This window comes from Suncus etruscus, chromosome 14 (assembly GCF_024139225.1).
Source record: "Suncus etruscus isolate mSunEtr1 chromosome 14, mSunEtr1.pri.cur, whole genome shotgun sequence".
Lineage (NCBI taxonomy): Eukaryota > Metazoa > Chordata > Mammalia > Eulipotyphla > Soricidae > Suncus > Suncus etruscus.
The window spans coordinates 25,788,270-25,811,721 of record NC_064861.1 but is presented as its reverse complement, the minus strand read 5'-3'; the positions used below and the strand labels follow the sequence as shown (position 1 = coordinate 25,811,721).

The 23,452-nt window shown below is 42.0% G+C and overlaps 1 protein-coding gene across 1 annotated transcript in view; it reads left to right on the top strand.

The window, feature by feature from the left end:
- The window catches only part of UBE2D2 (ubiquitin conjugating enzyme E2 D2), a 47,487-nt gene extending 24,453 nt beyond the window's left edge, over positions 1–23,034 (top strand). The window contains exons 2-7 of the mRNA XM_049786040.1: positions 6,869–6,932; positions 8,472–8,503; positions 8,583–8,660; positions 8,750–8,855; positions 17,048–17,141; positions 21,388–23,034. Of these exons, the coding sequence (XP_049641997.1) occupies positions 6,869–6,932; positions 8,472–8,503; positions 8,583–8,660; positions 8,750–8,855; positions 17,048–17,141; positions 21,388–21,433 (420 nt within the window). The 3' untranslated portion in view covers positions 21,434–23,034. The remainder of the gene's footprint in view (positions 1–6,868; positions 6,933–8,471; positions 8,504–8,582; positions 8,661–8,749; positions 8,856–17,047; positions 17,142–21,387) is intronic.
- Positions 23,035–23,452: the final 418 nt, after the last annotated feature.

Genomic DNA, 23,452 nt, shown 5'->3' with positions numbered 1-23,452 from the left:
ATCAACTCATTCAGAAACTTGAGTACCTCTTTTGTTCAGTCTCTGGAAAGTGCTGTGAAGGTTATGATATACCTTATCTTTCAAGGAAATATTTTTTGGGTCACACCCGGCAGCACTCAGGTTACTCCTGGCTCTGCCCTCAGAAATTGCTCCTTGCAGGCTCGGGGGACCATATGGGGTGCTGGGAATTGAACCACCATTTCGTGCAAGGCAAATGCCCTACCACTGTGCTGTCTTTTCCGCCCCCTTGTCTCGAATACAGGCAGGGGGTGAGGAAGGAGGGGGATTGAGGGCATTGGTGATGGAAATGTTTGCACTGGTGACGTAAAAACGGGTTTTATTTTAAAGTTTGAGGGAGAGAGAAAGAGATAGAATATAGGAGGGTAGGAGGGAGAGAGTGGGGACTGTTCTTTATGTGACTGAAACCCAACTACAATTATGTCTGTAATCAAGGTGCTTAAATAAAGATTTTTTTTTTAAAAGGTGAGTAATTGAGGCCAGAGAGAGAGCACAGCAGTAGGGGGTTTACTTTGCAAGTGCCGATCCAGGACTGACGGTGGTTCGAATCCTGGCATCCCATATGGTTCCCCAAGACTGCCAGGAGTGATTTCAGTTCACAGAGCCAGGAGTAACCGCTGAGCGCCACTGAGTATGACCCAAAAACCACCCCCCTCCCAAAAAAAAAAAAAAAAGAAAGAAAAACAAAAACTGGAGCATATGGGAACAAGAGATATTTTAGTGGGCTGAATGCATTCTTTTCATGCAGTAGGCCCAAGTTTCATCAGCAGCTCATGGTCCTTTGATCATACTAGAAGAACCCTCTGAGCACCGAGTTGGGAATATCTTCCAAGCACCACTGTGTGGCCCCAAATCCTCCCCCCCAATTAAAAAAATATCAAGCCATACATGATTTGTGCATAGTACAGTTAATATAGCTGAATAATGGAGGGTGGGTGTCCATAAGAAATAAAACAATTGAAAGTATTCAGATTTTATGTGTTTATAAACCATAACTTTTGTTGTAAAGAAAAGTAAAAGTTGGGGGCCGGAGTGGTGGCGCAAGTGGTAGGGCGTTAACCTTGCTAACCTAGGACGGACCACAGTTCAATCCCCTGGTGTCCCATATGGTCCCCCAAGCCAGGAGCAATTTCTATTTGGGGGGGGTTTGGGGCCACACCTAGTGGTGCTCAGGGGTTATTCCTGGCTGTCTGCTCAGAAATAGCTCCTGGCAGGCATGGGGGACCATATGGGACACCAGGATTCGAACCGGTTAATCACCTTAGGTCCTCGATTGGCTGCTTGCAAGGCAAACACTGCTGTGCTATCTCTCCGGCCCCAAAACTTCATTTCTAAATTTTTTATTCACACCTCCCATTTAGTAAAATTGTCCCTTTGTGTAACAAGTTCAATAATGAAGCTTAGGGCAGAAAGTTACAGTGGGTTGAGCTCGTACATTTGCATGCAGGAGGCCTGGCAGTACATATGGTGACCCAGGCACTCCCAGGAGTAACTCCTGTAAGCCACAGGGTGTGGCCCAACTTTTCCACTTTCTAGTTTAATTCTTTACTTTGGGGCCAGGGATATAATTCAGTGGTAAAGCACTTGCCTTGCATATGTTTGATCCTGGTGCACAAATATAAATTAAACTAAATTCTGTAGTGAGGGCCTGGGGAGATAGCTCAAGGGAGTGGAGTAAATGTTTTTGCCTTTGGGAACAATGGGTTCAATACCTGATAGTGTTTGATCCTCAGATCACTGCCAGGAGTTTCTCCCTTTACTCAAAAAAGGGATATGCTTATGAGAAACACTCCCTCTTTCCCCCTGTTCCTTTGCAAACTCTTTGATATTTGGCCCACACCTCGTTGCTCTATTTCAGGAAGTACTCCAAGCTTACTGCTTGAGGGGTCACTTTTTTTGGTGTCTTGAGGAATTCCATGGTACCAAGGATTGAACCCAGCGTTCTCACATGAAATGGCATGTACTCATACTTTAGAGCTATTTCCATGGCCATAGAATTTTTTTTAATGTCACATCCAGTGGTGCTTGGGGCTTTGTACCAGGTATTATTCCTTGTGCTGTTGCTCAGAGAACCATATGAGATACCAGGGACCAAACTTGGGTTGGCCTTGTGTAAGACAAACTCCTTACCTACTCTACTATCATTTTGGGTCCGAATTTTGTTAGTTTTGGGGGCCACATCCAGTGATGCTTAGGCTTACTCCAGTGTCTGTAATCTGAAATTACTTCTGGTTGTGCTTGGAAAACCATATGGGGTATTGGGTACTGAATCTTGGTCGGCCACGTGCACTGATTACAGCTTTTTTTTTTTTTTTGGTTTTTGGGCCACACCCAGTGACGCTCAGGGGTTACTCCTGGCTATGCGCTCAGAAGTCGCTCCTGGCTTGGGGGACCATATGGGACGCCGGGGGATCAAACCACGGTCCGTCCTAGGCTAGCGCAGGCAAGGCAGGCACCTTACCTCCAGCGCCACCGCCCGGCCCCTGATTACAGCTTTTTTGGGGGGTGAGCCACACTCTGTTGCACTCACGGTGGTACTCACCTGTGTCTGCACTCAGAAATTATTCCTGGCCGGCTCAGGGGACCATATGAGATGCTGGGAATTGAACCCTGGTCAACTACCTTTTCTAGAATGTCTTATTAAAGAAATACTTTCCTTTGTGCTTTTTTTTTTTGGTTTTTGGTTTTTGGTTTTTGGGCCACACCCGGTAATGCTCAGGGGTTACTCCTGGCTATGTGCTCAGAAGTTGCTCCTGGCTTGGGGGACCATATGGGACACCGGGGGATCGAACCACGGTCCGTCCAAAGCTAGCGCAGGCAAGGCAGGCACCTTACCTTTAGCGCCACCACCCGGCCCCTCCTTTGTGCTTTTTTATGTGTTTGACTTAGCATTATACTTTTGAGATTTATTTATTTATTTTTTTGGTTTTTCGGGCCACACCCGTTTGATTCTCAGGGGTTACTCCTGGCTAAGCGCTCAGAAATTGCCCCTGGCTTGGAGGGACCATATGGGACACCGGGGGATCAAACTGCAGTCCTGATCCTTGGCTAGTGCTTGCAAGGCAGACACCTTACCTCTAGCGCCACCTTGCCAGTCCCACTTTTGAGATTTATATTAATGTCTTGAACCAAGGGAGTACTGAATGAGCTTGCTTGAATGTCTGTTAATAGTTTGCTTAGATTTTTTTTATTTTTGGGCCACACCCAATGATGCTCAGGAGTTACTCCTGGCTATGCGCTCAGAAATTGCTCCTGGCTTGGGGGACCATATGGGATGCCAGAGGATCGAACCTTGGTCCGTCCTAGGTTAGCACATGTAAGGCAAATGCCACCACTCTGGCCCCATGTTTGCTTAGATTCTTAAAGTCTGACACAGTAACTAGAGTGAGAGCTGAAAGAACTGGTGCATGCTTTTGCATGTGGGAGGCTTATGTTCAATTCCTGGTACTGCAGGGACACCACCACCACCACCCCCTTCTTGTGTGTAGAGCCAGGAGTAGCTCCTCAACACTGCCGGGTGTGACCCAAAAACAAAAAAACGAAAAAAAAAAAAGAGAGAGATGTAATGAAACAGCAAGATTCACTATAATCTCATGCTGTATTAGTTTAACCTTTGTTTTAAATCAGAGAAGCAGTCTCAGTTATTCTTTTCTTTTCCTTCTGGATTAGGAGTTACTACTGGCTCTGCACTCAGAAGTTGCTCCTGGCAGGCTTGGGGGACTGTATGGGATGCCAGGAATCAAACTGAGGTCTGTCCAGGCCTGGTCGCATGCAAGGCAAAACACTCTACCACTGTGCTATTGCTCCAGCCTCTATAGTCTCAATTATTCTAATCTGCATTCCCATACAACATTTGGGAATGGAATATGTTCATATACTATAGGTTATTTATCTGTTTTTCTTTTGGAACTATATACATGGTGTGCACAGGATTCACTACTGACTCTTAACTGACTCTATACTTAAGCCTCACTCCCGATGGTGCTCAGGGGTGTCGTAGTGATACCAGGAATTGAATTGAGGTCAGCAGTATACAGCTGAGCATCAGCAGGAATAGCTCCTGAGCACGGCTAGAGGTCTGACCCCCAAATCCAAACAACTTTTTTTTTTTTTTTTGGTTTTTGGGTCACACTTGGCAGCGCTCTGGGTTTACTCCTGGCTCTATGCTCAGAAATCGCTCCTGGCTGGCTCAGGGGACCATATGGGATGCTGGGATTCGAACCACTGACCTTGTGCATGAAAGGCAAACGCTTTACCTCCATGCTATCTCTCCGGCCCTATCCAAACAACTTTCAAACAAAATATTAATTTTTGGGGCCTAGAGATATCATGGAGGTAAGGTGTTTGCCTTGCATGCAGAAGGTCGGTGGTTCAAATCCCAGTATCCCATATGGTCCCCTGAGCCTGCCAGGAGTAACCCCTGAGTGCTGCTGGGTGTGACCCAAAAACCAAAAAAAAAAAAAAAGAAAGAAAAAGAAAAAGAAAGAAAAGAAAAGAAAGGTGGGGGGAGAGAGAGAGAGACAAAATATTTATTTTTGTATTTTTTGTTTGTTTGTTTTTGGGTCACACCCGGGGGTGGTCAGGGGTTACTCCTGACTCTGTGCTCAGAAATCACTCCTGGTAGGCACAAGGGACCATATGTTGAACCACTGTCTGTCCTAGATTGGCTGCGTGCAAGGCCAACGCCCATACTGCTGTGTTATCTCTGGCCCCTATTTTCTTTTCTGTTTTTGGGTTACATCTGGCAGCGCTCAGGGGTTACTCCTGGCTCTATGCTCAGAAATCTTTACTGGCAGGCTTGGGGGACCATATGGGATGCCAGGATTCGAACCACTGTCCTTATGCATGCAAGGCAAATGCCTACCTCCATGCTATCTCTCCGGCTCCTTTTTTTTTTAATCTTTAAAACAAAGATAGGATAAAATAGTATAATTGAGTAAGTTAATTTAAAGAAGGGACTTAGAGAAATAGCTACTGCAAATTTAGAAGTATGTGATATTTAAAATATTAAATTCATATATTGATAGAATTCTAACTACCTTTTATTCTATTTTTAAAATATTTTGTTGTTTTTACATATTGCAAATCATGGTGCCTAAAAGGAAAAAAGATGGGGAGAAAAGAGAGAGGAAGAGAAAATAAGTGCCATAGTGACAAGTTGTGGAGGGAGGACTGGGGTCATCATTGGCAGGAAGTGTTCACTGGTAAAGGGATGGGTGTTGGAAACTCAGTAAAAAAAGTTAAACAGTTTTGCTTTATTTTTGGTTTAAGGACACAATAGGTGTTGCTTATGATTTACTCATGGCTCTGTGCTCTTCGGCTGTGTTTGGAACCATATGTGATACTGGGGATCTAACCTAGGTTGGCCATGTGTAAGGCAAGGCAAGCACCTTACCTGCTGTTTTGTTTATTTATTTATTTATTTTTTTCAGATAGGTTACTTGTTCTTTGTTATTGTGGACCCTGAACCAAATAGTGCCTGATATTAATGCTAGGTCCTCTTTGCAAGTGCAAGACCACTTGAGCATTTGACATTTGGTTTCTGGTATAGAATATCAGAAAGCCAGGAAATGCTCCTGGCTTTCTCCTCCATGCTGCATCCAGCCAAAATCCCTTTGCCCTTCTGTTCAAAGCCTTATCTAACCTTCCCCAGACCCCTCCCATTCCTGGGAGGGTCTTGCAGGTAAAGTTACAGGTAGTATCTGCTTTCCAAGACCCCTCCCAGGAACGGGTGGGTCTTGTAGGTAAGCTTAAGCAGGAGGTTTAGGGGTGTGACAATAGGAAGCAAGATGTTTCAATGGAGAACAGGGGCTTGAAGGGCAAGCTTGAGTCACATTTTGTTTTGTTTGGTGGGGAGACAAAAAAACTGGGTTTGGGGCCACATCATGCAGTGCTCAAGAATATTATTCACAATTCAGTCTATGAACGTTCCTTACTGGTCCTGGGCATTGAACACCAGGCCTCTCCATGCAAAGCTGTCTACCCTGCCCTTGATTTTTGTTTTGTACCATTGCAAATCCTAGTGGTGGATATCAGATGAAAACACATTAACATCTTGTGAGATAGTCTAGTATAATTTGTGACTTTTATATGACCTCATGAGTTAAGTTCCTATAACCTAGTAGTTTCCTCTCCCACTATCCTCCCATGGAAAGGTTTCTGGGGCTCCATCCTCAGCCAATCTTGCCCAGAGGTTCATTGCAAAAGCCCAAGCAAGGATGCTGTGCTGCTCTTGGGCCTCCATGGATTCACCTGGCATTGCTCAGGCACCCTACTGCTGTACTTTATCCCAGCCCTGTACCCTAATAGATTTAAGATATAAAAATTGGGCTTGGATTTTTTTTCCAAGACTAGAACATGAATTTTTTCCATTAAAACATTTTTAATATTCCACAGGACCGGAGCATTAGCACAGTGGTAAGGTGTTTTGCCTTGCACGCGGCCAACACAGGACAGACCCTGGTTCGAATCCCAGCATCGCATATGATCCCCCGAGCCTGCCAGGAGCGACTTCTGAGCACAGAGCCAGTAGTAACCCCTGAGGGCTGCTGGGTGTGACCCCCAAACAAAAAACAAAACAGCTTTAAGATTCTTTAGTACTTAATATTTATATTTACCTTTGCTATTATATATTTGCCTCCAAAGTAAGCAAATGTGGTTCATTATTTTTAACTTAGTGTTGTATTCAAGAATTGAAGATACTTTGAGCTTATGATTCACTAATTTGTCTTCAGTAATCTATCTAACTTTAAGAGAATGCTCCTAAAGAACTTTATTGGTGGAACAGAGAATTAATAATAACATAAAATTTTATTAATGGATAAAAGTTAATTTTTTTTTCTTTCTTAAGGAATTGAATGACCTGGCACGGGACCCCCCAGCGCAGTGTTCAGCAGGTCCCGTTGGAGATGATAGTAAGTATTTAAAAGGAATAACAAGCTAAAATGTCATTTAATCTGTCTCTGGGTAACTTTGGGACTAGAGAAAATACTAGTGACTCGTATATAAAAAGGTTATTTTGTATGAAGAGATAATTATGCTATATAAAAAAAACTTTACTTAGATTAAATTCTGTTTTCTATCATATGTTGTTGCTTATTATAATTTTTTTTTCTTTTTTCTTTTTTTTTTTTTGGTTTTTGGGCCACACCCGTTGTTGCTCAGGGGTTACTCCTGGCTGTCTGCTCAGAAATAGCTCCTGGCAGGCACAGGGGACCATATGGGACACCGGGATTCGAACCAACCACCTTTGGTCCTGGATCGGCTGCTTGCAGGGCAAACACCGCTGTGCTATCTCTCCGGGCCCTGCTTATTATAATTTGAACTTCTACCAGACATTGTGTAGTAATTCTGCTCCCTTTAATCCTTCCTTCCTTCCTTCCTTCCTTCCTTCCTTCCTTCCTTCCTTCCTTCCTTCCTTCCTTCCTTCCTTCCTTCCTTCCTTCCTTCCTTCCTCCCTCCCTCCCTCCCTCCCTCCCTCCCTCCCTCCCTCCCTCCCTCCCTCCCTCCCTCCCTCCCTCCCTCCCTCCCTCCCTCGTATTTTTCTGGTATAGAATATCAGATTTTTTTTTTGGTTTTTTGTTGTTGTTGTTGTTGTTGTTTGTTTTTGGGCCACACCCAGCAGCACTCTCAGGGGTTACTCCTGGCTCTATGCTCAGAAATCGCTCCTGGAAGGCTCGGGGGACCATATGGGACGCCGGAATTCGAACCAATGACCTTCTGCATGAAAGGCAAATGCCTTACCTTCATGCTATCTCTCTGGCCCCCCAGAATATCAGAATTTTTATCAGTAACTAAAGCCATTACGATAATTCTGGATTTTTTAAGTTTTTGGTTTTTGGGACATACCCAGCAGTGCTCAGGGGTTACACCTGACTGTACCCATGAATTTCTCCTGACAGTGTTTGGGGGACCAAATGGGATGTTAGCAATAGAACTTAGGCCAGCCATGTGAAAAACAAGTGCTTTGGCCACACCCGGCAGTTCTCAAATTATTCCTGCCAGGGGCCAGAGTGATAGTACAACAGGTAGGCACGCAGCCAACACAGGACAGACCCAGTTCGAATCCCGGCAGCCCATATGGTCCCCTAAACTTACCAGGAGTGACTTCTGAGCACGGAGCCAGGAGTAAAACCCCTGAGTGCTGCCGGGTGTGACCCAAAAAACAAACAAAAAATTATTTCTTTTCAGCTAAAGAAAGGTGTTCTTGTTATATAAGTTTATAGGGCTGGGTTGTATCTCAGTGATAGAGCATATGCTTTGCATATGAAAAGCCCTAGCACACATAGAAAAGAATCTAATTTATAGAGATTATCCTAGACTTAAGTTTGGGGTTTTTAGGTAATTATTTCCTTATTTATTGAGATAATGAAGTGGGATTAGATATACTATTATAAAGTAGTACAATGTGAATATTGCTTGATGCTGATTTTTTTGTTGTTTTTCTTTTTCAGTGTTCCATTGGCAAGCTACAATAATGGGGCCAGTAAGTATTCATATTAATTTCAGAGTAAACAGCTTATCTAAATTACTCATTTTGATACAACTTATTTTGTTATCAACAGAATGACAGTCCCTATCAGGGTGGAGTATTTTTCTTGACAATTCATTTCCCAACAGATTACCCCTTCAAGCCACCTAAGGTAATTGAGATAAGATCATTGTTTGTTTGTTTTAATGTTGCTTTCTCTAGTGACAATCAGCTGATTTAGAACACATATTTTCTCTGTAGGTTGCATTTACAACAAGAATTTATCATCCAAATATTAACAGTAATGGCAGCATTTGTCTTGATATTCTACGGTCACAGTGGTCTCCAGCATTAACTATTTCAAAAGGTATTTGATAACACAATTAATAATGTGTGTTTGTCTTAAGATTATTTTTTTTTAAAAGGTTCAATTTCTGATAGACTGTAGCAATTTTAGAAAAACCTTGATTCTACTAAGAGAGTTGATTTTCATATAGAAATATTTCTTAGTGGTAAAATAACCTATTGTGTTGTTCAAGCATACGTTGGAAAGTAGTCTTTGGTATGAAATTTTATATATATATTCAGCATTTATGAGGAGCAGGGGGATGTTGCTGAGGACCAAACCCAGAGCCTCTTATGTAGTATTTGCTCTAACGCTGAGCTACATTCTGGTCCTTTGAATATTTTCTTTGTTGTGCATAGTTAAAGTTGAAAACAATGGTTATCTATTTCAACCTTGAGAACTATGAATGAAAGGGCCAAGTATTGTACTAGAAATGGAAAAATATCCTTTAGATAAATGGTTGTGCTATAAATTAAAATTATATTACGTTCCTTAAGAACAAAGAATAGGTAAATTAATATTTAGACTTTAAAGCTTAATCAATTAAAAAAAATTTTTTTTGTTTGTTTTTGGATCATCCAGCAGCGCTCAGGAGTGACTCCTGGCTCTATGCTCAGAAATTGCTCCTGGCAGGCTCAGGGGACCATATGGGATGCTGGGATTCGGACCACCATCCTTCTGCATGCAAGGCAAATGCCCTACCTCCATGCTATCTCTTCAGCCCCAAAAGCTTAATCAATTTTTAGGTGTTTTTTTTCCAGAAATAGTTTTATTCCCTCCCCTCTCTTTTTTTTTGGGGGGGGGGCAGACATATCCAGGGATGCTCAGGACTTATTTTTAAATATAAATGGAGATACTGAGGAAAGGGAGACAGAGAGAGAATAAAGCACTCAAGAGAGGAGATGTGGGTGACATGCTAAGGTACCATGTGTGGGCTAGCAGTACATGTGTCTTATTTACTATTTTTTGATAGAAATATATAATAGTTTTGGGGCTGGAGAGATAGCATGGAAGTAAGGCATTTGCCTTTCATGCAGGAGGTCATCGGTTCGAATCCCAGTGTCCCATATGGTCCCCCGTGCCTGCCAGGAGCAATTTCTGAGCCTGGAGCCAGGAATAACTCCTGAGCACTGCTGGGTTTTTAGGGTAAAATTAAAGGGGGTCGGCTTATACTCAAATATATATAGTAATTGTGGGACCAAAGTGATTGTACAGTGGCTAGAGCACTTGTCTTGCACATAGCTGACACGGATTCAATACCTGGCATACCTACCATATGGTCCTCCAAGCACCACCAGGAATAATTGTTGGATGCAGAGCCAGAAGTAACCCTGGAGCATCTCTGGGTATACTCACTTCACCTCCCCCCCCAAAAGTCTTAATCATTAAAATGTTGTGAAAAGTAGAGAGAGAACAAAAAGAAATATCTAATAGTTTTAAATAAGATTGAGCTGCACCTCCCAACCTCCAGAAAAATTTTAATATAGTGAACTTACTAGGTAGTAAGCAAACATTATTTTATATGTTGACTTGAAATTGTTCAACTCCTTTGCTCCAGGGCCAGAGTAGTAAGTAGTACAGCAAGTAAAGTTCTTGACTTGCACACGGGCAACCTAGACTTGTTCTCTGTCATTCCATATGGTCCCTCAAGCCCCACCAGGGTTAATTACTGGGTACAAAATCCGGAGAGATAGCACAGCAGTTGGGTGTTTGCCTTGCAAGCAGCTGACCCAGGACCAACCGTGTTCAAATCCGGGCATCCCATATGGTTCCCCCGTGCCTACTAGGAGTGATTTCTGAGCAGAGAGCCAGGAGTAACTCCTGAGCGCCACCGAGTGTGACCCAAAAACCAAAACAAAACACAAAAATAAATAATAAACACATAAGACATTGGTTTAAAAGAATAGGGCTAGAGAGAGAGCTGACTGGAGCACAGCTTTTTGCATACAAGAAGTCATGGACTTTATGCTCTACACTGCATATTCTGAGTACAGACCCATGAGTAGCCCCTAAACACTACTGAGTGGTTGAAATTTTTTTTTAAAAGAAACCAAATGCTGTTAAAAGTACTTTTTTTCTTTTGTTTTTTTGGGCCTTACCAAGTGGTACTCGGGTTATTCCTGGTTCTGTGCTCAGATATTACTTCTGGTAGCTCACCGAATCAAATGCACGTTAGTCTCCCGTCGTCTACAATATTCAGCCTTTGTAGAGACTGACAGCAGTGATGATAATATCTGCAAACTCAGTGATGATGACAATGTCTATGCTGATACCCTCATATTAGATACATACAGATGAGGAGGAGGAGGAATCTAGTTTGAAGGATTTTTCTTTTTGGTTTTTGGGTCACACCCGGCAGCACTCGGGTTACTCCTGGCTCTACGCTCAGAAATTGCTCCTTGCAGGCTCAGGGGAGCATATGGGATGCCAGGATTCAAACCACCATCCTTCTGCATACAAGGCAAATGCCTTACCTCCACACTATCTCCCCGGCCCCCCTTTTTTTGGTTTTTTGGTTTTTTGGCCACACCTGGTGACACTCAGGTTACTTCTGGCTATGCGCTCAGAAATCACCCCTTGCTCGGGGGGGGGGGGACCAAGTGGCACACCAGGGGGTCGAACTGCAGTCCTTCCTAAGCTAGCCACTGCTCCGGCCCCTATTTAAAGCTTTTGTTCGTTTGTTTTTGTTTTGTTTTGTTTTTTGGGTTTTTTTGGTGCCCTCTCTGAGGCTCGACTATTTAAAGCTTAAAAGTTATTGTTGCTAGTTTACATTTTGTCTTTAGCAATGAATATTGAAAAACATTTAACCTACTGATTCTTCAATTATTGTAATTGCTTTGGGTATATATTTTTATTTTTTGAAATTTACCAGTGGCTGCTGCATTTTCCACCTCAGCTTATACTTGAGTCACTAAGTTTTCCCAGTTTTTAGGGTAAAATTAAAGGGGGTCGGCTTATACTCAAATATATATAGTAATTGTGGGACCGAAGTGATTGTACAGTGGCTAGAGCACTTGTCTTGCACATAGCTGACACGGATTCAATACCTGGCATACCTACCATATGGTCCTCCAAGCACCACCAGGAATAATTGCTGGATGCAGAGCCAGAAGTAACCCTGGAGCATCTCTGGGTATACTCACTTCACCTCCCCCCCCAAAAGTCTTAATCATTAAAATGTTGTGAAAAGTAGAGAGAAATATTGTGATAGGAAAATACTAACTTGAATTTTATAGCATGCTTTCAAATGTATGTAAAGTATTGTGAGATAGTATAATGGGTAAGTTGCTTGCCTTGTATTATGCAGTCAACTCAGATTCAATTTTTAGCACATATATGGTTCCCTGAGTCTCATCGGGAGAGAGTCTTTTTGTTTTTGCTTTTGGTTTTTGGGTCACACCCGGGTGGGGGGTGGCACTCAGAGGTTACTCCTGGCTTTGTGCTCAGAAATCACTCCTGGTGGGCTCAGGGGATGATGTGAGATGCTGGAATTTGATCGGCTGCTTGCAAGGCAAATGCCCTACTGCTGTGCTATCTCTTCGACATCAGGATTGATTCTTGAGCACAGAGCCAGGAATAAGCCCTGAGCACAGTCAGGTGTGGACCAAACTCCAAGTAATAAACACTTGATGTATAAATAAATGATCAGTCTAAAATTAATTTTTTCTGGTATTTGGGCCACACCCATTGACACTCAGGGGTTACTCCTGGCTATGCACTCAGAAATTGTTCCTGGCTTGGGGGACAGTATGGGATGCTGGAGTCCATCCTAGACTAGCATGGGCAAGGCCTTAACACTTATGTCACTGCTCTTGCCTCCCAAATTAAATTCTTTTTTTTTTTTTTTTTCTTTTGTTTGTTTTTGGGTCACACCCGGCAGCACTCAGGGGTCACTCCTGGCTCTACACTCAGAAATCTCTCCTGGCAGGTTCGGGGGACCATATGGGATGCTGGGATTTGAACCACTATTCTTGTGCATGCAAGGCAAATGCCTTACCTCCATGCTATCTCTCCAGCCCCCAAAATTAAATTTTTAAAGGAAACAAACTTTGAGATAGTAAATAGAATTTTTTTCTGACATCCTAGGTAGAAATAAAACATAAAAATCATGGGGTCAGAGCGATAGCTCAGCAGTAGGGCATTTTGTTTGCCTTGCTCGCGGCTGACCCAGGATGCACTGCAGTTTGACCCCCCCCCCCAGCATCCCATATAGTCCCCCAAGCCAGGAGCGATTTCTGAGTGCATAGCCAGAAGTAACCCCTGAGTGTCACCAAATGTGGCGCAAAAAACAGAAAAAATTAATTTTGGACTGATCATTTATTTATAACATCAAATGTTTATTACTTGGAGTTTGGTCCAGATAAGTAGCTCTCTTCTTTATGTAGATCCACTTGCACATCAAGAACTACTTGCATAAATACCTGTAGGCCTGCTGCTATGCTTTCCTGGCCTGATTGTACTTCCTTCACCAAATAGTAGTAGAGATATAAATCTAGTAATGGGATCCAGTGAAGTGCAGTTGTGTGTGATGTGTTAAGGATTAGAGAAGTCGAGATAGTTAAAACTGTTAGATGGCTTTTTAAATTTTTTTCTTCTGTGCATAGTATTGATTTTTCAGTTACTTTAAATCATAAGGGCTATTAATTTGTCTTATGTGCTCTCTAGATAGCTATCTTTTAAAGTAATTGCAGTACCATTTTGTAGAATTTGATAGGACTAACAAACCTCAGTTTATTTTTTATTTTTTTTGGGGGGGCACAACTGGTGACGCTCAGGGATTACTCCTGGCTATGCGCTCAAAAATCGCTCCTAGCCTGGGGACCATATGGGACACTGCGGATCTAACCATGGTCCGTCCTAGGTTAGCCTGTGCAAGGCAGATGCTCTACCACTTGTGTTACCACTCCGGCCCCCAAACCTTAGTTTAATGTTTTGTTTTGCCTTTTGTTGTTGTTTAATTTTGGGTCACGCCCATTGACACTCAGGGGTTACTCCTGGCTATGTGCTCAGAAATTACTCCTGGTTTGGGGGACCATATGGACACCAGGGATCGAACCCAGATTCGTCCTGGGTCAGCTGCATACAAGGCAAACACCCTTCTGCTGTGCCATTACTCTGGCCTCCTCAGTTTAATGTTTTGATGAACTTCTTTTGTAAGTTGGATATATAGGCAGCTCTGCTGGGAAAGGTCTGAATCCTGTGTATGATGTTAGTTTTTCCTTTATTTTATTTATTTATTTTTGGTTGTTGGGCCACACCCTGTGGTGCTTGGGTTATTCCTGGCTCTGTGCTCAGAATCACTCCTGGCAGGCTCGGGACTGTATGGGATGCTGGGGATCAAACCCTGATCTGTCCAAGGTCAGCCACATGCAAGGCAAATGCCCTACCACTGTGCTGTTGCTCTGGTCCTAATTTTACCTTTTAAAATACAGTTTTTGGGAGCCTGGAGTGATAGCACAGCGGTAGGGCATTTGCCTTGCATGAGGTCCACCAGGGATGGAACTGGTTTTGATCCCCGGCATCCCATACAGTCCCCCAAGCCTTCCAGGAGTAACCGCTGAGCATCACAAGGTGGGCCCACAAACAAAAACAAATAAATACAGTTTTGGGGAGTGGAGAGGTAGGTAGTGCAACAGGTAAGGCACTTGCCTGGCATATGGCTGATCCAGGTTCAATCCCCAATACCCCATATATTTTTCCAAACCCTGCCAGGAGTGATCTCTGAACCACCAAGTGTAACCCCCAAACAAGCTGTTTTTAAATATTAGCAGTGATTTTTTAAATTATTTATTTAGGTCTTTTGGACCATACCCAACAATTGCTCAGGGGGTGTTTCTCCTGGCTCTGTCCTCAGAAATTATTCCTAGCAGGGTTAGGGGACCATGTGGGATGCCGGAGATTGAGCCCATTTGGCCGTGTGCACCTTCCCTGCTGTGCTATCGCTCTGGCCCTGAGTGCAGTGATTTTGAGCACTTTAGTACAAGGGTTTGAGGTGATTGCTTTGTTTGACAACCAACCTGTTACATGACAGCACTACATAAGTTTCTTAGAACATAGAAATAGATATATGACCTGAGAACAGCTTGGTGTGACCCAGAAACCAATTTGGGAGGGGGTGGCTGGAAAGATAGTATAGGTGCTTATAAGCTGTGCATGAACCCTGGTTTGATCCTGAGCATGTGGTTTCCTCAGCACTGCCAAGGGTTGGTTTTGAGCAGAGTTAAGATAGCCCCTGAACACCTCCGGTGTGGCTGTAATCTCTCTCAGTAACTTAAAAAGAATAAATATGCCGGTTGATTATATTTGTTCAGAATTGAGTTTAAGACACTACTAATGATGGCAGATATCTATATATAAGTGAAAATTCATTTGCTTCAGAAAAGAAATTTGGCAAGTTACAGAGTTGTTGGAGTTGGGGTAGAGAAATAATAGAGTAAGTAAGGTGCTTGCCTTGCACACAGCCTACTTGGGGTAATTCCTGGAACTTTATGTAGTCCCCCAAACCTTGCCAGTACTGATCCCAGTGCTTAGAGCCAGGAGTAAGCCCTAAGTACCATCAGATGTGGCACAATCCCTACCTCCCCAAAAAATATGTGGGACCTGTTAAATCAATTTTCTAAGAAAAAGTAGTGAACTGAGATTCCATAAGCACCACAACATCTTTTTTCTCTGGAGTCAGAAACAGTTCTCTTGTGGGGGACATAATTTGGGGGACAACCCAACCTTGCTCAAGGAACTGTATGTGATGCAAGGGATTGAACAAGGGTTCGAGGCAAACATCTTAACCCTGTACTATCTACAGGCCCAGAAACACAAGTTTTATTTTCTTTCCTTTCTTAAAGTTGACTTATTGAAAAATTGAAAGCATAAGGAAATTTGTATCAGATTCTAATTTGAGTACTATGTCTAACTTTAGATAAAGAATCAGTTGTTCTCTTACCAATTTGATAGGCTGGACAAGTTTCTTTTTTCTATACTTAATACTTTGATGAACATTCAAACATCTGTAACTCCCTGTTGTCATTTCCAGGATATACATGAACTCTTTCCTAATTGCTGTTAGAATGTTCTGTGCTTGAAGAGGGCATCAGGTGATTCACCTGACAATGGGAAGAGAAGATATTTTGGGAATGCCATCTGCCAGAATTGTGGGCAACAGGAATGAAGAGTCAAAAAACATCTTTCCTGATGTTTTTTATTTTCCATATACACTTAAGGCAAGGAAATAGCTTTTTCGTTAATCTGAATGATAAAGGGCACATAATTTTTTTTAACCTCTCAAAGGCCCTTAATCTCTATAGAATAGATTTAATTGGAAAATGAATACGTTCTTCTCCTGCTGAATTTGATGTTTTGGGAGTAAAGTTGGCTAAGAGTCATTGTCCTTACTACGAATATTAAAATAAAATGAGATATCTAAGTGCTGTTAACATCAGAATAGAATTTATTTTAGTATTTCAGAAGCCTCTGTATTTAATAGTGTCTTTAGCCTCCTCTTAGCATTCAGTAAGGAAATTAGCTAGCAGATGTCAACAGGGAACATTGTTCTATTGAGACTTATCTGCTATGTTCCAGGTGTCATTGAGGAAAGGGCTTATATGAATTCTAAATCATCAACAAAAATAGTTTAGGACTTAAATAGAATTATTTTATACTGTCTTTAAGTATGGTCAGCCAAATTTGCAACACTTACTGACCTTTATATTCTTAGATTTTGTTGTTTTTGACTAAATGGAACAAATCCATTGCATCTGAGTGTAGTACCTGCATTGGAAATGCAGTGGCTGTTGTATTTCATGGTTGTCATTTCTGCCTAAGCATTCAGTAGTATGGTTCTTGGACAGTCATTTTTAAAGTCATTTATCCCTGAACATGAGCTTCTAAAAATTAATAGACTAGGATTTAGAAGACCTGGATTTTATCCATTATAATTATTGACTAGCCGTGGACATTGGGAAAGTGAGCCTCACCAACCTTGGCCAGCTTCTTTAAGGGTTTAGATATAGAGAAATTTTAGATCTTTGATTACTGTTACTTTTACATTAGGTAGGGGAAAAATTAGGTAGAGCACACAGAACTGCTAGGCAATACAATATTTATTAATAAATTCTTAGAATTTTCTCATGTATTGGTGTATCATTTTTTTTTCTAACTCTGCTGTTACCTTCTACTAATTGATAGTATTTTGGTTCTTTTATTGTTTTTCATTCTAGTACTCTTGTCCATCTGTTCTCTGTTGTGTGATCCCAATCCAGATGATCCTTTAGTGCCTGAGATTGCTCGGATCTACAAAACAGATAGAGAAAAGTAAGTATGACCTACAGATTGAACAGTATCTATGGTGAAGTGGATATAGTTGTATCTCAGATCTTAGTTAAGGATTAATTATAAATCAGATATTGTAAATGAAATTTTGGGGGGGGGTTGGGCCACACCCGGCGTTGCTCAGGGGTTACTCCTGGCTGTCTGCTCAGAAATAGCTCCTGGCAGGCACGGGGGACCATATGGGACACCGGGATTCGAACCAAAAACCTTTGGTCCTGGATTGGCTACTTGCAAGGCAAACACCGCTGTGCTATCTCTCCGGGCCCTGTAAATGAAATCTTAATATATTCACCTAATACAGATTCAGGGGAGGGGTTTCAACCACACCCAGCTGAGTTCAGTGGTTACTCCTTGCTCTGTACTCAGATTTCACTTCTGGAGGGACTCAAGATCTTTTGGCATGCCAGGGATTGAACCCAGCACAGCTTGCATGCAAGGGAAGCACCCTATCTGCTTTACAATCTTTCCAGCCTCTACCAAATATATTTCTGCGGAGACAGGAAAGGAATATTTGTACCAAGTATCATATCACTAGGTGATGCTAATCTTGTCTTTAACTATTTTGATTTCTGCTGTCTAGAAAAACTCATGTAGTATAGAGTATAATAGCAGGAGGTACCTATAAATTGTTTGCTTGCTTGCTTTGGAACCATACCAGGCAATGCTTAGGGGCTACTCCTGACTCTGAACTCAGGAATCATTCCTGGCAGTGCTTGGGGATGCCAGAGATCTGACTCAAGTCAACTCTTTGCAAGGCAAACTCCTTACTCGTTTGCACTATCCCCGTAGGATATTTTAGAATTAAGCTATAAAATTTTAGTTTTTTTTGGTTTTAGAACCACACCCAGCAGTGGTCAGTGCTTATGCCCGACTCTGTTCTTTCTGTGGTGCTAGGCGGCACACAACAGTATATGGTGCCAAACATCAAACTGGTGTCTGCTATTTAACCCTGTATCATTTCTCTAAATTATTGAAAAATTAGTTGGGTATCAAAAGTGATATTAATTGAAAGTGTTCTTTCTGTGTCATTCTATAGATTATAGGAGGAAATAGGTGGGAATAATTTGTGTATTTTTATTTATTATATTTTATTTTGGTTTTTGGGTCACACCCGGCAGCACTCAAGGGTCACTTCTGGCTCTATGCTCAGAAATTGCTCCTGGCAGACTCAAGGGACCATATGGGATGTCGGGATTCGAACCACTATCCTTCTGAACGCAAGGCAAACACCCTACCTCCATGCTATCTCTCCGGCCCCTATTTTTGATTATTTTGATTTTGATTTATTTTTGGTTGGTTTTTGCACTGCCCTGCTCAAAGGACCATATATTACCTGGGATCAAACCAGATGTATTCCAAAATGCAAAGCATGTTCTCCAACCAGTTGAACAACCTCTCTGTCCCAAATGTTATCTAACATTTTTGTTTGTTTGGGGCAATACTCAGCAGTGCTTAGAGCTTACTCCTGGCTCTGCATTCAGGGATCATGTCTGCTGGAACTGGGGAATCTTATATGGTGCTAAGAATCAAACCAAATAAAAATTGTGCATATGAATATAATTAATTTGAATTCTCAGATTAGGAATATAAACATGACCTATTTAAATGGAATTACAGGTGTCAGGGAACTAGTACAAGGTTACTTACTAGCTGGACGTGCAAGATATACACCTAACTAGGGTTCACTCCTCTGTGTCACGTGGCCTTCAGACACTCCCAGTTATAGCCTGGGGGGCCCCAGCAATAGTAGCATTAACTCCACAGGACCTAAACAGCACCACAATCTTGAGCTTTGACACTGAACTGCCAGCCCAGTTGCTGAGTATCACCAGAAGTGGTCACTAGGCCCCCTGAACATCATTTAAAAGGCACAACAAAACAGAATAGTAAGGCTGGAGTGGTAACACCGGTAAGGCATTCACCTTACACTCGGCCCACCTAGGTTCGACCCGGGTTTGATCCCTGGCATCCAATATGGTACCCCTAGCCTCCCAGGAGCAATTTCTGAGCACAGAGCTAGGAGTAATCCCTCAGCACCGCTGGAGTGGCCCCAAAACAAACAAAAACCAGAATGGTATTATACCAGGAATGAGGAATCTTTTTTTTGTTTTGTTTTGTTTTGTTTTTGTTTTTTTGTTTTTGGTCCATACTCAGTAGCGCGTAGGGATTACTTCTGTCTCTGTGCTTAGAAATCGCACCTGGCAGGCACAGAGGACCATATGGGATGACAGGATTTGAACCACCATTGGTCCTGGGTTGGCTGCTTGCAAGGCAAACTCCCTACTGCTGTGCTATTTCTCCGGCCCCAGGACTGAGGAATCTTTTTTTTTCCTTTGGTTTTTTGGGTCACACCCAGCGGTACTCAGGGGTTATTCCTGGCTGTCTGCTCAGAAATAGCTCCTGGCAGATGCGGGGGACCACATGGGACACCGGGATTCGAACCAACCACCTTAGGTCCTGGATCTGCTGCTTGCAAGGCAAACGCCGCTGTGCTATCTCTCTGGGCCCAGGACTGAGGAATCTTAAGAAGAGTGTTTACTCAGTTTACTTTGTGTTTAGATATGAAGTCATGATTATAGATTTCTGACAACATTCAGGAAAATTACGTCATGCTTTTATAATTTGAATTTATTCACAGTTTTAAATTTTTAACTATTTGGGGCCGGAGAGATAGCATTTATTTTGCATGCAGAAGGATGGTGGTTCGAATCCCGGCATCCCATATGGTCCCCCAAGCCTGCCAGGAGCGATTTCTGAACGTAGAGCCAGGAGTAACCCCTGAGCGCTGCCGGGTGTGACCCCTCCCCCCCAATTCTTTTTTTTTTTTTTTAATTATTTAGGGGCTTCCCAGTGGATGCTCAGGAAATCCAGGGCCCTACTGACATTTCTCAACCAACCAACCAAGCTGGTGGTTCAGTTTATGGGCATGTAATTGTGATGCTGCTTAGTCTAATGCTAGGGATACCTGGCTTACCCTGGTGATGTTCAGGGACCTCTAAGCTGTTCCCAGCAATAGTTGGGGGACAATACGGTATGAGGAATAAGCCCTGGTAAGATATGTTGTTAGCTTTATTCCCTAACTACCCTTCTATTTTTAATCCACATATTATAAGAACTGAATTGTTAACTTCTATAAAACTTGTTTTATAGAGACAGGAAAGTATTAAAATCACTATTTTTTTTGTTTTGTTTTTTGGCCACACCCAGCAGCGCTCAGGGATTACTCCTGGCTAAGCGTTCAGAAATAGCCCCTGGCTTGGGGGGACCATATGGGACTCCGGGGGATCGAACTGCGGTCGCGATCTTTCCTTGGCTAGCGCTTGAAAGGCAGACACCTTACCTCTAGCGCCACCTTGCCAGCCCCTTAAAATCACTGTTAGTGCATGGTTTTAAGAATCATGAAATACAGAATTACATATGTGTTTTTTTTGTGGGGGGGGGGGGTACAACCAGCAGTGCTCAGGGGTTTTATTCCTGGCTCTGCACTCAAAAATTACTCCTGGCCAGCTTGGGATATGGGATGCCGGAGATCGATCCCTGGTCTTTCCTGGTTTGGCTGCATGCAAGGCCCTACCGCTGTGCTATCTTTTTGGCCCCAAAATTACATATTTTAAAGTAGTTCTGAGTCAGAGAGATAATACAGTGGGTAGGATACTTGCCTTGCACGCAGCCCTACATTTGGTCGTACCAGGAATAAGCTCTGAGTATGGCACCAAAACAAAATACAAACAACAACAAAAGAATCCAAGTGAATTTATGATTGAAGATCACTTTTTTGTGTTTGGTTTTTGGGCCACCCGGTGATGCTCAGGGGTTACTTTTGGCTATGCACTCAGAAATTGCTCCTGGCTTGGGGGACAATATGGGGTGCGGGGGATCAAACCCAGGTCCAATTCTGGGTCAGCCGCATGTAAGGAAAACACCCTACTGCTGCACTATCTCTCAGCCCCTGAAGATCACTTTTATGATTAAGTGGACAAAGCTTATATTAGGATGTGCCAAAATTTAATCAAAATTCTCTGCTAGTAGCATTTACAATATTTATATTGGTTTCATATCATGCAGCTTTTCCCCACAATCACTGAATAAATTCTTACTGGAAATTAGAAGTAAAAAGGTGGCTTTCCTGGAATGTACTTTAAGATTTTCCATCCAAGTTTTAAGATTCAATAAGGAATTAAATAATAACTTCTCACCTATTAAGCCAAGCTTCTCTTTGTGTGTACAGGTACAACAGAATAGCTCGGGAATGGACTCAGAAGTATGCGATGTAATTAAAGAAATTATTGGATAACCTCTACAAATAAAAGATAGGGGAACTCTGAAAGAGAAAGTCCTTTTGATTTCCATTTGACTGCTTTCTATGAGCCCACGCCTCATCTTCCCCTGTGCACATGTTTACCTGATACAGCAGTGCTGCGTGTTGTACATACTTGGAACAACAAACTAGAAATACTGTACTTCTGTACCAACATTGCCTCCTAGCAGAGAAATGTGTGTGTGAGACAAGCCAGTTCTCCAAACCTAACCTAGGTGTGAGATTAAAAGCTTTCCTTAAGTTTGGATAATGGCAAGGTGAGGTGTGGTGGGTGTAGTATGTGCTCGAATGTGAAAGAAAAGCTCCACTGACCTGTAGGAGAGTGTTTTTAAGTGGAATTGCTTAAACAGTTAAAGGCAAGGTAAAGAACATGAAGCTGTTTCTATATTCATTTTATTTGAAAGACTTATATCTAGGTGAAAGTATGGCCAAACAGATTAAACCACCCACATCCTGTATTTTAAGGTCTGAGTTTAACTGGTCTACATTTAAATGGATGGAGCTATTAGTACATAAAATACGATAGGCTCGGTTCCCAACTATTTTACAAATCTCTCCACCCTTCAACTTTCATGAAGCCTTTCAGCCCCCTTTTCTCTTTTCCATATTTTTTGGTTTGTATGTGGTTTCTCATTTAAAACATAGCTAATAGCTCTTTTATTTTTCTTATGTTTTTAACTGCTTAGGTCTATCTGGATGTAAGGGTAAAAATTCATTTGATGGAGATATTTGTGTATATTTAAAGACACAATTGCTCCTCTGGAGCTTGTACGTTCAAGAATGATTAATCTGTGTAATAAACTGATTACTACAGTCATTACATATAATTTTGTGTGAATAGGCTTTTTGATTTTAAAACTTTGACAAGCTCAGATTAGTGGTAGATGTTCCCTACCCTGATAGGTTTTCATTTCAAAATCATGAAACAATTCTAGTTTACATAGCAAAAATGAATATTTTGAAAGTAATTTTACTGAACATAATAAGGGCATAAGCTTAACAGCATTTCTATGAAACTTATATGTGCAGTATTCCAGGAACATGACTGTTAATCTAAATAAGAAATTTGCTTTATTAATGAAACTGAGCTGCATTTCACCAAAACCTGTGACATTCCCTTGGTACTTAGGATATAAAATACAAAGACATTGGTACTTGGTAAGTTAAGCTTCTGTGATTGTGATTGTACAAAAACAGCATTGACCAAACCCAGGAAATATGAGCACAATCTTGTATTAGGAGTCTACATAATTACTTTGCACTAACATTTGCAGGATGTTCATCCAATTTTAAATTGTACTGTATGTGGCTTTTTGAACTCTTCCTTTGACTCTAGTAAAATGTAGTTTATAACATGTAAAAAAAAACTGTGTGTGCCAGAAACCGTCTGTGTGAACTAGGCAAGTTATCCTTATTTCCCTCTTCCTAATCTAATTGTAAACCAGGCCAGCCTGAAGGCCATAGCAGATGCTCTCAAGCCATTAGGCTCTTTTGAATGCATCTTTACATTCTTGCATAAAAATTGAGGAATAAATGTCCACTGCTATTGGTTTTAAATTTGTTAATTAATTTGTCTTATCTCATTGTTAATACTCCATCTCAGATCTAAAGTGTGATGTAACCTATAACCTCTTAAAGTGATTCATCTTAGTTGCTGACTGCTCCTTAGCATTTCTAGCATCTTTACCTTAGCTAAGAAAGATTGTTAAGAGTGTAGGCGAGGTGGCATTAGAGCTAAGGTGTCTGCCTTGCAAGCGCTAGCCAAGGAAAGATTGCGGCCGCGGTTCAATCCCTGGCGTCCCATATGGTTCCCCCAAGCCAGGGGCAGTTTCTGAGCACTTAGCCAGGAGTAACCCCTGAGCATCAAATGGGTGTGTCCCAAAAAAAACAAAAACAAAAAAAAAATGTGGGGAAAGGAGAATTGAAGTCAGAATCACCTGTAACACCTATATTCTACATATCAAGGATAAGTGGG